General features: G+C 39.7%; 1 protein-coding gene across 3 annotated transcripts in view; it reads left to right on the forward strand.

The window, feature by feature from the left end:
• cadm1b (cell adhesion molecule 1b) overlaps positions 1–16,019 on the forward strand; it is a 131,665-nt gene that overhangs the window by 28,758 nt on the left and 86,888 nt on the right. The window contains exon 1 of one of the 3 annotated variants that reach the window (XM_056440847.1): positions 15,794–15,824. The exons of the other annotated variants lie outside the window; for them this stretch is intronic. Coding sequence (XP_056296822.1) covers positions 15,812–15,824 — 13 coding nt within the window. The 5' untranslated portion in view covers positions 15,794–15,811. Of the gene's footprint in view, positions 1–15,793; positions 15,825–16,019 lie in introns of those variants that run through there. 3 annotated transcript variants of the gene reach the window in all.

A 16,019-nucleotide genomic window follows, 5' to 3' on the forward strand; every position in this document is an offset into this window, starting at 1 on the left:
CAAGGAAGACAGAACTAAAGACAACAATCCAGCAGGAGACAAGGGAAAGACATGGCACAACATATGGGGGGGAAACAGGTGTACGACATGAGACACTAACGAGACAAGAGTGGCTGAGGGCAGGTGAAGGGAATGCACCAATCAAGGAGACAGGAGTGGCTGTGCGCAGGTGAAGGGAATGAAACAATCAAGACAGAGGAGACACAGAAAACAGGAGACACAGGAGAAAAAGAACAGGGCGTTACACCAATATGCTTTACATAAATGTGTGTGTGCAGCTGTTGCGTCATGCCGAGGTGAGAGAGAGCAGAGTCGTCTGACAATTATGAACAAAAACATTGATGATAGTTAGGGCTGAATCAGGTTTGCCCTGGTCCAGCCCCTTGATATGCTATATATGCTTTATAGCTGCGGGGCGTTTAGGATGCCATGCTACCCCTCCTCTCTCTTTTTTTCTCTCCTTAAGATTTTCATTTCTCTCTCAAATACTTACTAACTCTGCTTTTTCTCCCCCGGTCCTTTTGACTTTCTCGTCTCATGGTCATCGGACCCTATGAGACTATCTGCCTATCTGATCGACTGATGGATGGGCTGGGTGCAATTCCTGGCTTCTGCTCACTCCTGTCCCACTGAGACCTCCCCTCCTCCCCTCCCACTCCCATGGAGGTCTCCATCGTGGAGGGTCTCCATCTCCATCGTGGAATAATACTAACTATATACTATTCACTATTCATTCCATATTATTCATTGAATGTCTTTAACCTGTACTCTATCCATCTATCTATTCTATCCATCCATCCTGAGGGATCTCCTCTGTTGCTCTCCTCAGGTTTTTCCCCTTTTTTTTCTTCCTTTTTCCTTGGGAGTTTTTTTGGGAGTTTTCCTGAGTTTTTGGGTGGGGATGTCTATGTGGTAGGTGTAGTAAGTCTAGACAAAGAAAAATTTAAAATTTGTGAAATGTGAATAACAAAATTGCTTGAATGACAAAACACAGTGAGAATTGCAGTGATTCCACAGAAAGGGCAATTCCTGAGTAAATGTTCCCATAAATAATTTAAGAATAATTAATAATAAGGTCTAATGATAACTGCACTAGACAAGGACCAGTAAGAAGAACCACAGTAAAGAACAATTGGAGAATCTCCACTGGGAATAACAGGATGTCAGATTTTAAATTCAGTTTTTGTGGAAACGCTACAGAGCACTTGGGATTTTATGAAGTTTAAGTACATTTTTCTTTCACTGCTTTATTTTTGCAGCTGAATGTCGATCTCATTGCATTTATTAAATGTGTTATTGATTCTCACCAACACTCTCAAAGGATAACTGTCAGTTGATTGACGCTGTTGATGAAAAATAGTAACACAAAGTTTGACACATTTTCATTCACACTAAAGGTGTATTTTTCAGCTGTTAAAGATAAAGACACATTTCAAATAGCCATAGCTTTGGACATTTTCACTTTTAAATAATACTGAAAAAAACTGAAGATCAACTCATACATATTTCACACTTATTTAGTTATTTTTCTAAAGTGATATGTGGAGTGGTAAATATAATTTACAAGTGACCAGATGTATGTGTTGTTGCCTGAACAATATAACCATTTGGACCCTATGATACGTCATAGATCCTATCTGCCTGATGGATCATCGAGGTCTGGATTGTGGAATATTCCTACTACCAACTACGCCACGGCCCTGCTGAGACTCCGCCCACTCCTCCTCTCTACCTCCATCAGCCTGATGGATCGTGACGGTCTCGATCGTGGAATATGCCAAATACTACCAAATATCCATACACTCTGAGAGCGGCCAATATGTCGCGTGAAAAGCAAACCGATATATCTGCGTTTTTTAAACAATCCAATCGGGTGAAGATGGGACAATTAGTACTCGGAGTAGCTTTCCTGCTCCGGGTTCAAGAGCAGAAACAAGCCAAAGTTTGGCTCCTCAATGCTGCTGCCGATGATGTAATTTCAGGCAACACCGTCCTGACATCAATTGAGCCCACAGTGGTCCTGGAGCATGAGGCTGTCGTGGTGCATTCAAGTGCTTGTACTGGCTAATAAAGCATGACATAGCTAGATATGTATTACATTATAAGTACCCTAACCACACCAACTAGCAAATCTGTTATGCTGCACCCATTTTTACAAGCTCAATTTAAGCTTCTTGTGTACATGTTTACCATATTTTTTGTTTTACGTTATGTTATCACTATATTGACAATTAATTCGATTTTTCTGACATAAAATTAGTTAAATAACTCTTATACTGCAGTTAATTGTCGAGCGTCTTTAAATGTTAACTTTCCCATTTTTTTTAGGTTGGCACCACCAGTAGGTGTTAACATCTTGTGTTTGTGTGTCGGTCAGTCGGTTGGTGATTCTTGTTCCTAAATGTACAGGGATGCTTCCCAGATTATACTGTAGTACAAAACATATAGATATGAATGATGTGGCTATTTGCACCTTCATCAGGAAATATTTTAAAAGTGAAGCATATTATAAAGCATATAATATGCTTAATTTTATGATATATAATTACTGGGTAAGTAATCGAGCAGGGTCGGCGGTTCGATCCCCCGTTTGTCATGATCTGTAGTTTTTGTGTCTTGCGTAGTCTATATATATATTTATATATATTTATTTGTTTCAGAGTGAAACATCTGAAAAAAAATTCTTTTATATATGGAGCTGCAGGGTGCTTTATGAGTTGTCTTCGCAATATATGTTTTAAGTTATTGGCTTTACTTTCTGAAAATAAAAAAATTAGAAATACAATATATTATCAAGTGTTTAGGACATATCACACTGGGACAGTTTTTTTGAGCAAAAGTATTATCATTAATTTACACATAAAAACTCAACAACAATATCTCCATATGAGAATTTCTTCATGTTATGCTATACGGATAGACGATAAAGAGTGATATTGAAATATTGCCTATTTTCTATCTTACCACTCTTATTTCATCTTATTGATTGTAGGACAATACTTTTTTTTATTTCCGGTGGTACATGACACTAGTTGATGTTAACATGAACAGACTCTTCTGTGGTTTCAGCTCACTCTCTTTCTGAATCATCTCTTCTGCTATTTACCTTACTTTTCCCCCCGGATCATGAATACAATAATCCTTTTTTTCTCTATGAAATTTCTATCCCCCTTCCCTCTGCTGATGATTATCTTGTTTAAATGATATCAGCAAGAATATATACTCTGTAATTTGAATGTCAATGATCCCATGCACCAAATATGTTTGGAGGAGAAACATAATATTGTGGGCTCTTATTGCTTTTTTATCTTTAGAAATGCCTTTGCAGTTTCCATTCAAAGGCTCAAGATTGTATGAAATATGCAATTAGACAATCCTTGCACCGGTGAATATGACCTTTGTTGTGTGAGAATAGACTTTGACAGTGTGTGCATGTCTGCTCATTGTCTCCTGATAAACAAAAGTAGATGTGTGAGCGTGTGTGTGTGTTTTTTTGTGTGTGTTTTGTGTTTGTGAGCTTGTGAAAAAGTGTTGATACAGTATCACATTTGTGGAAGATAGTTGGTTAGCTTTGCTCTACTCCAGCATTGGCCTTTAGCTCTCCTTGCTCTCTCCGAGGCTTTAATGAAGATGGCAATGAAGTGTGGGTCAGTCGCTCTTTCCTCAAAACTCACAAAAGCTTTTTTCGGCCATTATGCTTCTCAAGGGCTCTATTTTGTAAGCACATATTACTCAGTGAGTGTATGTGTTTGTAGGGAGGGTGGGCAGCCGGGTCAGTGGATGTGTGAATTGAATGACTGTCGGAGAGAGAGAGAGAAAGAGAGAGAGAGAGAGGCTCTGTGAATACTCTCTAACTGTATGTGCTCCCTCTTTTCCCCTCTTCCTCTTCCTCCTCTCCCATTACCGATGAGCTCAGCACTGTTTGGACGGATAGCTCCCCCTTAAAGGGTAATAAGCAATATTAATATTCAAATGTGATAACTTTATGTGATTCTAGTTTCTGCATCAGCAAGCATGTGCCTTATAACTACAGTGCGGATTCCAACATTAGGAGTTCAAATGAATAATCTATCCTCTTGCTGGCTTGAATTTCTGGAGTGAGTTAGACAGATGGTTATAGCTGGGATTTCAAAGTAATGGAGTAAAACTAACGTTGCCTGCCTTCGCCAACTCTAATTCTTTCATCCCGGTGAGTTGCACTTAACGAAAGCAGTCCCTTGTTGCCTCAATGAAAGTGCACAACAAAGCAAATCAGCTGACTGTCACTATTCAGCAGATCAGCCTGCTTGGGTGCCACACCGTAGCGAGCAGTGGGAAGTGAAGCAGCTTTCTGCACTCGACTGCTTCTTCCTTCAGGCTGGTGGAGCCCAGAGTCCTGAGAGGTAAATGGATGAATGGAGGCTTTATGGAGATGAGGAAGTGCAATGGTACTCTCTCCTCAATCCCGGCGGCTGGAACAGTAGCGCTCTGTGTCTTTTATCAGAGACATGAAAGGAGGACAATAAGCCTCTCTGCGATCAACAATATGGTTTCATTTGAAGCAGATTATCCCTCTGTTGAAGTAGAGGGAAATAAAAGACTCTGAGACAATGGAGAGAGTTAGGAGCCAAGGTTTCTCCTCCCATGAGGAAACCCTCCGTTCTGCTTCGTCTCATTTCAAAAATCTAATCTGCCAAAGTGCCCCCTCATTGTCATATGTGAAAACATTTCACACTTATTCTCCTTCATATGAATGCCACATTTAAAGTTTTCCAGGGGCACAGGAGAATTTAAGGCATTCTCATTTGTCCTCAATCTGAATGAGTCTTAAATGGCCTTTTCATATCCAATTAATGTTATCCCCGTGCCCACTGATCCTACTGTCCTTTTGCTCATACATTATTTTGATGATTAGCTGCTGACAGAGGGAACGGAGTAATGCAGGGGAGATGATAACTTACCTGAAGACCAAACTCAATATAAATCGGAGCAGCAGCTGTCTGCTGTCAGCTCATGTCGGCTAACACTGAAATCATAAACTATAGTGATCTTATTTAGCATAAATACGTTGACATTAGTGAGTTCAATCGGTTCAATTGAAATGTTTGTGTAATATAGTAATATCATCACAGATTGTGTCAATATGTATGTTTTTTTCAGCCACATTTTTCACCACTGCATAATTAGGAGAAAAGGGAAATTGAAACCAACTCGTGGACATCTCTTGCGCGACAGAGAGATGCATGGGGAGTGGCTGCCATATGATATGATGCATCGCTGCTTCACCAAGGTGTGCTTCTGTTATAGAGAAACAAATATAAATAGAGAATTACAGAGGGCACCTGCAGTACATGCTGAGGGGTGGTGCTTTCACACCATTTGCTTCGGTTCACAGGGTGCGTTAGATTCTGGTGCTGATTGAAGAACCGGCCAAGACCCCCTTAAAAGAGGCACCTCAAGCATCTTACATCACCTGAACTATTATGTACGCAATGTCCAATCACAGAGCCAAAAGGTAAATCATACTTTACAGTCTATCAAGAATATTGTGATCCTGATTTTCTTTCTGCAATTGTGTTACATTTGTCTTAAGCTGCAAACAAACTATAAGCGCACTAATCGATTGGAAGATTGACTGAAAATTATTTGAATCATCGATTAATCGTCAAAGAAAAATGGAAAATGGAAAAATGCTGTTTTCAGTCTCTCATATATGGGAATTTTCTACTTTTTTCTGTTTTATATCATATCATTGATTGGGGTTTGGACTGATAAAAAAAGACATTTAATGAAATCATCTTAGACTTTGAGGAACTGGGATGGACCTTTTTCACAATGTTGTGACCATTTTATAAACCAAACGATCAATCCATTAATCTAGCAAATAATTGGCAGATTAATGGATAGTGAAAATGGTTATTAGTCTTTCTGTCCTGGGTGAAAGATTTCTCCTCTCGTGCTCTTCCTGAGGTTACCTTCATGTTTCCCTACTAAAGGCTTTGAGGAGCTTTTCCATCACACCGAGGGTCTAAGAACAGAGTTATGCTGCTCACACTATAAAGACCCTCCAAGAAAACTTGAGATTTATTATATTTGACAGTATAAATATAATTGATTTGACTATTTTTGCAGGACTGTTTGGTCACTATGGTAACACATGCTCTGTCTGCATGTCACTGCAGGCGCCTGGAGAAGCAAGAGAAAAGCAGCATGCGTCACACTTTGTGTATTTAAAGCGGTTCTAAATTAATAAGTTAGCGACCACACCGTAACTACCTACCTCTAGTATTATGGTATAAGGTGCTTCTTTTCTGTCCTGTTTCTACCTGTTTGCCTCCGAGTTCCAGTAAATGTCCTGGCTCGTGATGATCAGAATCAGTAATTTCTTGGTAAGCTCTTTGTGGCAACAGAAAAGATAAATAAAAATACATGAAAACGACCTGCTGTCAGATACCAACGTTTGGATGCAGGAGGACGTGGCCGAGCAGAGTTACCCGTCAGGCCATAAGATGTCACGCTTAAAGATATAGACTCTTGTAAAAAGACAGTGTAAACGCGAGATTGACTTCAAACTACAGGTATGAGAAGCCCTTTGGTATTGTGATTACAGTGCATCTTTTTATGTAATAGAATTGACCCACTAGGTCAGCTACACCACTGTGCAGTTTTAATGCAGTTGACCAACTTGAATTGGGAAGTCAGCAGGTCTTTTGAAAAGCCTTTTCATCTTGTTTATAATGAAGACCTTTTGAGAAACTGGCCTTTTTTTAAGGGGAACATTGTTGTTCATGAAGTTGAATCCCTATAATAGTTATTGGTGCTGCAGGAGAGCACATATTCGCCAACAACTCAATATCATGATTTAACACCAGTCTAGTTTGAAACATCATGGCAGATTCACCCAAACACCACTCACATGCTCATCAGTGTCTCAAAACGCCCAGTGCCTCGAATGAAAGGAAACCTTTAAGTTTATGAGTGAACTTTAATCTGGGCTCATGAAAGCGAGGACAGGCTGCCTTCGCACAGTTTACTGTGTGTTCTGTCTTCCATCATCCCCCTCTTCTTCCTCTCGAGAATCAGCTGTAGAGAGGCTGTGCCCATCTCTTCCATCACTGTAAAAAAGATGTTGCTTCTTCACTCACCAAATTGAGGCAAGAAACTGTTGAGTGGCACAGTTTAGCACTTCCGGCCATGAGTTATCCCGCTGTACACTTTCGAGCTTGACATGCCAGTTTCTGTGAAGTCAACTGTCCAGTTTGTCAATTTCTGGTATTGTTTGTTTTTCCGTGTAACAAGACAGCGATAGATGTAATCACAGACAGTGTTCGATTTCCAATTTTTGTTTTTTTATCATGCAACATAGTTATTAATGAACACTTTCTGTGAGTTAAACCTGTGTGTTCAGTTGATTTGGGTCCCACAGATTAAAATTAATTAAGCAATTATTTTTCTTAAACTACAGAGAGAGATAACCGGTTGCTCTGTGTGCTCATGCGTAGATCGACAACGTGCCGGATGCTTTTGGAAAACAGTGGGACAATGGGAATATTAAAAAGCTTTTATTACAGTTGGTAGAAAAATAGCCAACATGCAGCAGCCCTAACATTGACAGCCCTAATATATATATATATATATATATATATATATTGACAGCCCTAATATATATATATACAGGACTGTCTCAGAAAATTAGAATATTGTGATAAAGTTCTTTATTTTCTGTAATGCAATTAAAAAAACAAAAATGTCATGCATTCTGGATTCATTACAAATCAACTGAAATATTGCAAGCCTTTTATTCTTTTAATATTGCTGATTATGGCTTACAGCTTAAGAAAACTCTAAAATCCTATCTCATAAAATTGTAATATTTCCTCAGACCAAGTAAAAAAAAAGATTTATAACAGCTGAGTGTTTGTCAAGGCTCAGGAAACCCTTGCAGGTGTTTCGAGTTAATTAGACAATTCAAGTGATTTGTTTAATACCCTACTAGTATACTTTTTCATGATATTCTAATATTTAGAGATAGGATATTTGAGTTTTCTTAAGCTGTAAGCCATAATCAGCAATATTAAAAGAATAAAAGGCTTGCAATATTTCAGTTGATTTGTAATGAATCCAGAATGCATGACATTTTTGTTTTTTAAATTGCATTACAGAAAATAAAGAACTTCATCACAATATTCTAATTTTCTGAGACAGTCCTGTATATATATAGATCTTTAGTTTGCCAAAAAGTAATTGAGTCATTTGTACAGTACATTACTGATAACAGAAAATACAAACATAATGTATTTGAGGGAAAATGCTGAGTAAAACCTATCCTACACCAATCAAAGATGCTAAGCAGATGAATATCTAATGATATGAAATATGTCTTGAAGCTGTCAAGATCACAACGTATGGGGATGATAAAACCATGCTGTTATCTCAGCTGTTAAACAGGGGCCTGGATATCCAGGACCACCGACAAAGCATCAAGGTTAAAGGAAACTTTTTAGGAAGATTCTACTATGGACTGGATGTTTGAAGAGGGACAACAGCTGTAATCAAACGTATACGTTCTGTGCCACAGAGGTGGATGAAGGGAGTTTCAGTGTGCAAAGCGAGAAAGAAAGAAGGAAAGAGATGATGACAGCAGAGAACAAATTATTGGGATCAAGCCAGATGCTTCGGGTCTCCATAGAAACCCCCCACACTTCACACTCGTCTCTATTTTTTCCTTTATTTCTTTATTTATTTTGTTGCCAGTTCCAGAATAACTTAATTAAAGCCAAGGCAGGCTAGCATGCTGTGTGAGATGACAGGAGGCCTGAGATGATTTGTGATGGATTCCTGCATTTTATCATCCCTTTATTTACTCCGTAGAAACGCACTGAAGCTTGCTATAATGCCAAATGAATGTGTGATCAACAGTGTTTTTTGTGTTTGTTCAGAATGATTTATCAAACAGGTCTTTGCGAGTATGGAGACTTTTTTTATCTTTACTTTATATATAATCCATGTTTTTTGTTTTTTGAACTCGTGTCCTGCTGTCTGTGCAGATAAAAGTGGTGGCAGCAGAAGCGGGTACCTGTAAAAAAAAAAAACTGCTACAGAGCTCCAGTGATACACAACTCTTAATTGGACATCATGGCGGGAGTAAAAACACATCAGCCTTTCTTGAACTGATTAACGAGCAAAGTTTGTTTTCTCTTTATTTTCTCTTCATGTGTCGTCGCACCAATAATGCCAAACAGCACAAGGTCATTTCTAGGTGCGCAAATGAGCTTGAGTGGTGAATAAATAAGATTGAACCCTTGCAGGGTTTTAAAACGGATACAGAATAGTGGTATACATCTCAAACCCTACAAGGTTAAGTCCTCAAAGTAGAACATTATATTTGTTTTAACCACCTACACATCTTTCTGTAATCAAAAATACAGACCTAGTTTCAGTCTGTCTTCATGGGGGAAAAAAACAACTTAAACTTTTGACTGATATCAAATGCTGACTGAGCTGTCACGCAATGTCAATCAACATACTGTATCAAGAGCTCCGTCACAGTTGAGATGTTTTTATTTTGCTATTTCAGAGCGAAGCTTTTGAACACGTCTTGGATTTTTGGGGATTGAAGCTTCAGAACGAAGTTTAAAGTGGATGCACTTTAGTCGTCTCTTATTCTGTGATAGTTGCCCCGATGTCAGAATAACACTCCCACTGTTGAGTTACTTTTCTCTAATGGTCTCCGAGCTCTGTGGCAGTCGAGGTAAACCTCTCTGTTGCCTTGGAGTTCAAAACTCTGAACCTGATAGTTACTGGGACAGTTAACTGTGTTAGACGTTTTTTTCCAAAACATTTTTTGTTTTCCTTTCGCAATACGGTATCCAGAGCTGCTCCTACTTCCACATTGCACTTAAGACAGTGTAACTGGGCTTTGGCTTTGTGGTTTTCTCTTCCTACTAATGGACTGTCCTCAGCCAGGGGTGCTATCCATCACATGCACTACCTGAAGTCTGCAGCCTCTATAAAGATTAGGACTGTTAAGAGAAGATGGATGGCCCTTGTCTCAGCCAAGCCTCATCCCCAAATGCCTACATTTAATCTAAAATTCTCATGGGGAGTTTAGATTAGCCTAGTAATAGCAGACACAAGGTGGGGCTAGCCTCACCCTTGCTATCGTTACAGTTTCATATCTTGAAATATTTATGAATATTACCTTAAAGAAAGTTGAAGAGGTGGTAAAAAAAATCTCTGATTAGATTCCCGGTGGGATCGTTAGACGTGTTCTCAATGAGAAAGGAAGTGACTAGCTAACTGGCTTTCCTCACTCCCTTCCATCTTTCTTTCTTTTGGCCTCTGGGAATTAGTCAAAGAGCGAAACAATCGTTAAAAGAGTCTATATTTGATTGACCTTTGTTTCTCAGCTTACAACTCTTTTGGTCTTTTAAAAGGTGTGTTGGTCCTTTGGCCTTTTAAAGCCAGTGGTTATGGATTTGTTTCCTCTCATTGAGATGGTTGACTGAGGTGGCGTGATTTTAATTTGGTGTCTGAAGCCCGTTTAAAAAACAAAACAAACAAAAGGCACACCCAGTTTCACAGACACAACGCTTCCTCCAATTTGCAGCAGTATTGGAGGAAAGTACAAAGTATGTCATCTGTCGACTTCTTCTTGCCTTTTTACCACCACAAGGACATATGCTGTAAATGAATGATCGTTTTTTAATGCGAATTAGTGAATGACATGGCTTTTTATTCATAATTTTTTTGATTTGCTCGATTATACAGCAAATATAACCGAATATTCAAAATCATTTATCTAAATCATCAGTTGATGCAAACATACATTGAAGATAGTCAACATAAACGACTCAAACACAAAATGTATGCTGTTATTCTTTCATTTCTGTCTTCAATTTTCAAATTAAATTGTTACAATATCCTTTTAAAACAAATGCAATTCGAAATAGTGTGCTATCTGTTATAGAAAATTCAAGCACAGGCCTGCAGTTGAGGTGAGTCAAAGTCAATATTTGTTGAAAGTGAGGAGTCACATATTGTACACGCTCTCCATCCAGGTGGATTTGTTCCTCTTTAACCCACTCACAATGTTTTCCGTGCATTTAGTCTGCAGCGATTTAATGAACACTGAAGGTGTTGCAGTCAATTGAAATGGCCATGCTTCCTGTAAACACCTATTATTCTGACCTAAAAAAACAACAACATTCCATCCAAATGTTTTTTGTATTATTATTTTGACTGCCAGCATGTCCGATAGTCTGTCTTCTGTCAAATACAACACTTCAGCACTTGTTCCGTATCGGCCCTGGGGAGAGTCGCTGCCAGTCATTTGCAGTTTGAAGTGTAATATACTGCCACCAATCTCCCCCCTCAGTTTAGACTCTAACATTCAAATCTAGCATCAAGAATCTCCTGCTGCTGCTGCAGTTGGTGGTAAGTGTCTCTCCTCCTCTTATGTCAATGTATCATGACAGGTTTTTGTAATTCTTCCCTCTTTTGCTCGAAGTGTAAAGCCCCATGTGTATCATGTCTGAGTGCTGCAAGGGTGGCAAAGAGTCGCTTTTCTCATTTCCTCTGACTGTTTTGGAACTGAATCACATTAGCACAGTGACAAGGAGTACGCCTAGACCATAAAACATCCCACTTTCCCTCTGTCCAAATGAGAGATGTGTCTGCTCAACACTGCAGGAGCTCGCAGGAGCTGAATGATGCAACGAGAATATTGAAAATTACTCTCTCTGGCATTTTCTTTTTGAGGCCACCTTCACCGCTGCATCTCACTCTCAGATGGCTCATATTTACCAGCTTTATCCGATTTAAAACCATCATTACCGCACCGAGCGCTCGCTGTTTTATGGTGCTCGGACTGTGATGCTGTTGTGCATCAACTCTTTGGTATGGCAGACACTGTGCAGGGCTAGCAGACCTGGGCAGTGCCAGTTGTGGGTAACTGGCCAAGATATGTCAGGAGTGCAGACTGTTATTATCTTTGATGAAAATCCATGCTATCCTGACGGCTACAATTAGTGTCATCTGGGGTATTGAGTCTTTAAAAAAGGACCCCTGGCCTTTTGGCTCCCAGCCTGTCTGGCTATAGATGTCTCTAATGAGTCATTAGCCGCATGGCCTCTCCTCTCATGAGTCCATCCCATAATGGCACACCTTTCATCTATTTTACAGAGAGGCTGTCGTCGGTCATTAGTACAGCTCTGAAGTCCTATTACCTTTACGTCAATGATGAATGAATAGAATGTGCCTGCCAAGAACAATATCTCTTCCTATCCGGTGGTCAGCCACGACTCTTTTTTTAATTCAATTTCTCTTCCACCATAATGTGTAATTGATAATTGATGTGGTCTTCATTGTTAGTAGGCATTTTTTAACTTAAACCACAGGGCCGCTCGTCATTGCTCTGCATTTTCCGGAGGTGCGTTCTGGTGTCTTAAGCAGCAACGGTTGGCTGTTGTTACACATGGAGACTTACCACTGATGTGATCCACAGCGAGCTGCAGCTCTTGGAAAGAAACCCCAAATAGCGTAACCCTAAAGATGCTTTTTGTGGTTTCAAATGCTGCACAGTGGCTCTGACACAGTTCTATCTTGCCCATGCCACTCAGTATGGCCACTGCTCCCATGTTTCTCGGTGCAATTATGCAGCTTTGGATTGTTGTTTTCTTTTCATGTCTTTGTCTTTGACACAGGAGCAAATTGTAAGTGCGTGCTGTGGATTGATAACACTGGACAAGCTCAAAGTCTTCAGTTCAAAACTGAGGGCAGTATCGACAGGCATGTGTTTTGCATATCTGCGCCTCCAAACAAGCACTTTTGTGTTGTCAGTTAAGGCAGACTCCAGGTCTGCTTGTGTGGTTTTGGGTTAATTATTCAATAGTTTGATTTATTGTTAATCATTGGTCTTAGTTGACAAACCTGGCTTTTTAATTAAATAGTCATTCAGCGTTTTGCATGAATTATCTGGAGGTTAAATTATTCCTTCGCAATTTTCAAATTGATCTTTGGGCTCTCAGTATAATTAGTAAATATACACAACTGCATTAGTTTGCTAAGAATAAGTTGGTTTGCTGAACATTTTTCTCTATTCTGGTATTGATAGAAAGATTAATGAATACAAAAAGTTTAGTCCTCAATTATAAAGACCTACAAACAGTCCTTAAAGCATCCTTAAAGTATTCACTAATAGATGTGAATAATATGCTAAAATAGTCTGAAAAGCTATACATTATTTTAGATTGTATAAATCTTTTCTACGTTTGGACAAAATAACCAGGAAAAGAACAAAAGGTATTGCACAATACAACCAATAATACATCTGATTTACTGCTTGCAAAGGTCAATAAGCCAAACAACTTTACTTAAAAAGTCAGATTCTTTACATCATAATAATTCTGATAATATGTATCATATGTACCTTTCTGAACGCTTTTTTTTAACCAGTGAAAATTAACAACAAAAAGTATTTCATTATGTTGATGCACTAATCATAAAAAGAGCTGATAGTACCATGAAGCAGTTCTGCATTTCCCACAGTGGCCCAATAAAACTATTAACGCGAAAGCATACCATGATTTAAATCTCCGGTGGTAGACACATGTATACTGTTTACATTGATAAGTGTTTATATGATGAATGCATTATCCTTAGTATACAGTATTTGGCTCAGAGTTTGCAGATGGCATCTCTCTATCTGCACTTGTGTAACTTTGTTTAAAGATGTGACATTTGGCATCAGTTCCCGATCGCAGTAGCTACGAACTCTTTTGAAGCTGGAAACAATCTTTGCACAGCTCAAGGCTGGAAAATCAGAATCTGTCCTTATTTTTTATTTTGTTCTCATCAAGGCCACAGAACGGCATTGGCAGTGCTGCTTTGTGAAGTGTTGAAATCAGTAAAACCATGGTTGGAAACACTGGAATGAACATTGAAAAGTAGAGAGAACAGACTATGAAATGTACAGTCGGGTATATCATATATTGGATATATCATTATTCCTGGTAAATACAATGAAAAGCTTGCTCTGCGATGTAGGCTGTCTCCTCCGAGCTCACAGAAAGCCAATGCTAATTCTATTGAATTGAACGGGCGGTTGTCAGCTCCCACTGAGGGAGACCCACTCAGGTGGATGACCTTGAACTCCTCCTAACCATTGACCCAGCGAAGCATTTTGACTGATTATCAGTCGCAGTCTAGACAGTGTGCTTTGGCCCCGCATGTCTCCCAGGTGTTGTGTGTGCCGCTCTGTCTGTGTGAGTCGATCTTTGTCCTTTCACGGCCAATTTAACAAAAGAAAAAGAAAATACACAATATCGCTAAAGCACCTGGGGTCCACTGTCCAATGGAAAGAAGGGTCGAGGTTTTTTAATGATGATACATTGATTTGAATTCCCTCTAGTTTTTAAGAATGAGCAGTGGTAACCAGTGGTGGCGAGTAAATAAATACCTTTCAAGAGAGCCTTGTTTTTTGAGTTTAACAATAATTTATTACAATTGCATATATTTGAAGAGTAGTCTTTGGCCATTGGACTCCATCCTAACTTAGGATAAGCAAGGGGTAGTGATGTTGATATCTGTGAAGGTAGAATCCCCCTCCCCCCTCTCCCTGGAGTCCAGACACTGGTGGCGGTGTAGAAGGGAGTTACTTTAACCTGATGATGAATGATGAGCAGGACTGACTGCTGAATGGAGGAGCCTGGGGTGGAGGGGGGTCGCATTGAAAAATTGAAAAATTACGATTTTGAAAAATTAAATTAGTCCCTTTCGCATGCTCCAAGGTGAGCAGAGAATCAAAAACAAAAAACGGACCCATTGATATAGTTATGGATTTGGTAAATGCAGCCCCCAATTACTTTAATTCATCAAACATCTTCCATGTGTTTTGGTTCTTAGTTCACCGTGTAGGCATGCGAGACAAACTACGTTTTCCTCAACGTAACGCAGGGTGAGTCATCGACAGACAACCGGCCATTTTGTAGGTGAAGTGTTCCTTTAAACTCAATAACCACTGTTTTCCCATTGTTTGTTCCTCTCTTCTTCCGTATGTCAGCAGGTACCTGATTGATCAGGATTCCGTTCACTGAAGTCGTCCGCACACATTTATTTTCTCTCAGTAGTCGTGCTGCATCCTTCCTCCTATTGTTCATTAGGCCTTGTTTGCTGGCTGCTTGGCTTGGTGGAGGGGTTGCGAGGTCCTTAGACTTAAATGGATACAAATAAGCAGAGGAATGGATAAGAGAGTGTGAAGAATCAAGTTGTGTGATGTAACATCCAGCATTGGAAGACATCCTTGTCTTTTGATCGAGCCGAGTGAAAAACACTTCACACAGGGCTGTGGATGAAATGCAGAGATCAGTTTCTCCCATGCTAGAGCACAGAGTCCCCACAATCTGCCTTAATGTTCACCTCCATCCTTTGGCTTAGTGCAGTAGTTTCTGCTCTGTGAATATTCAAAAAAAATAAGCAGCCATTTTCCATTCTGTCCGTGATACAATTTTGTTACATTTACAGTGTTTTAATTGATCCCAGAGAGTCACGCACGCACACACACACACACACACACACACACACACACACACATGTGTCGACCACCGTCACCGCCTGTATTTAGCTCACATTAGAAAGATGCAGAGCATGTGGCACGACACTGTGCAGAGGAAAGATTGGCTAATCTGTGAAAGCGAGTCCTCCGCTCACGAGAATATTATGCCCACTGATTTAATATCCTCTCTGTCTTTTTCTCCTAGGTAAGCACTTTCTCGCTGCCGTGTTGGGGATGAGGGTCAGGTCGCTCGTCGGGGTGCTGTCTGTGAGGGCCGGGATGACGGATCGAGGTGATGTAGTGCAGTGTGTCCATTCTCAACAGAATGGCTGGAAGCGTTGATTCCTCAACACACTGACAAGCAAGTACTCAGGGCTCGGGAAATGTAAAGCTCTGGGAGGAACTACACTGCTCACACACACAAAAATAGTCTTTCAAGTCAGGTTTTTTAAAAGGAAATTATATTTGCATGCTGCTGTTTTGGAAA

Source organism: Pseudoliparis swirei, chromosome 20 (assembly GCF_029220125.1).
Source record: "Pseudoliparis swirei isolate HS2019 ecotype Mariana Trench chromosome 20, NWPU_hadal_v1, whole genome shotgun sequence".
Lineage (NCBI taxonomy): Eukaryota > Metazoa > Chordata > Actinopteri > Perciformes > Liparidae > Pseudoliparis > Pseudoliparis swirei.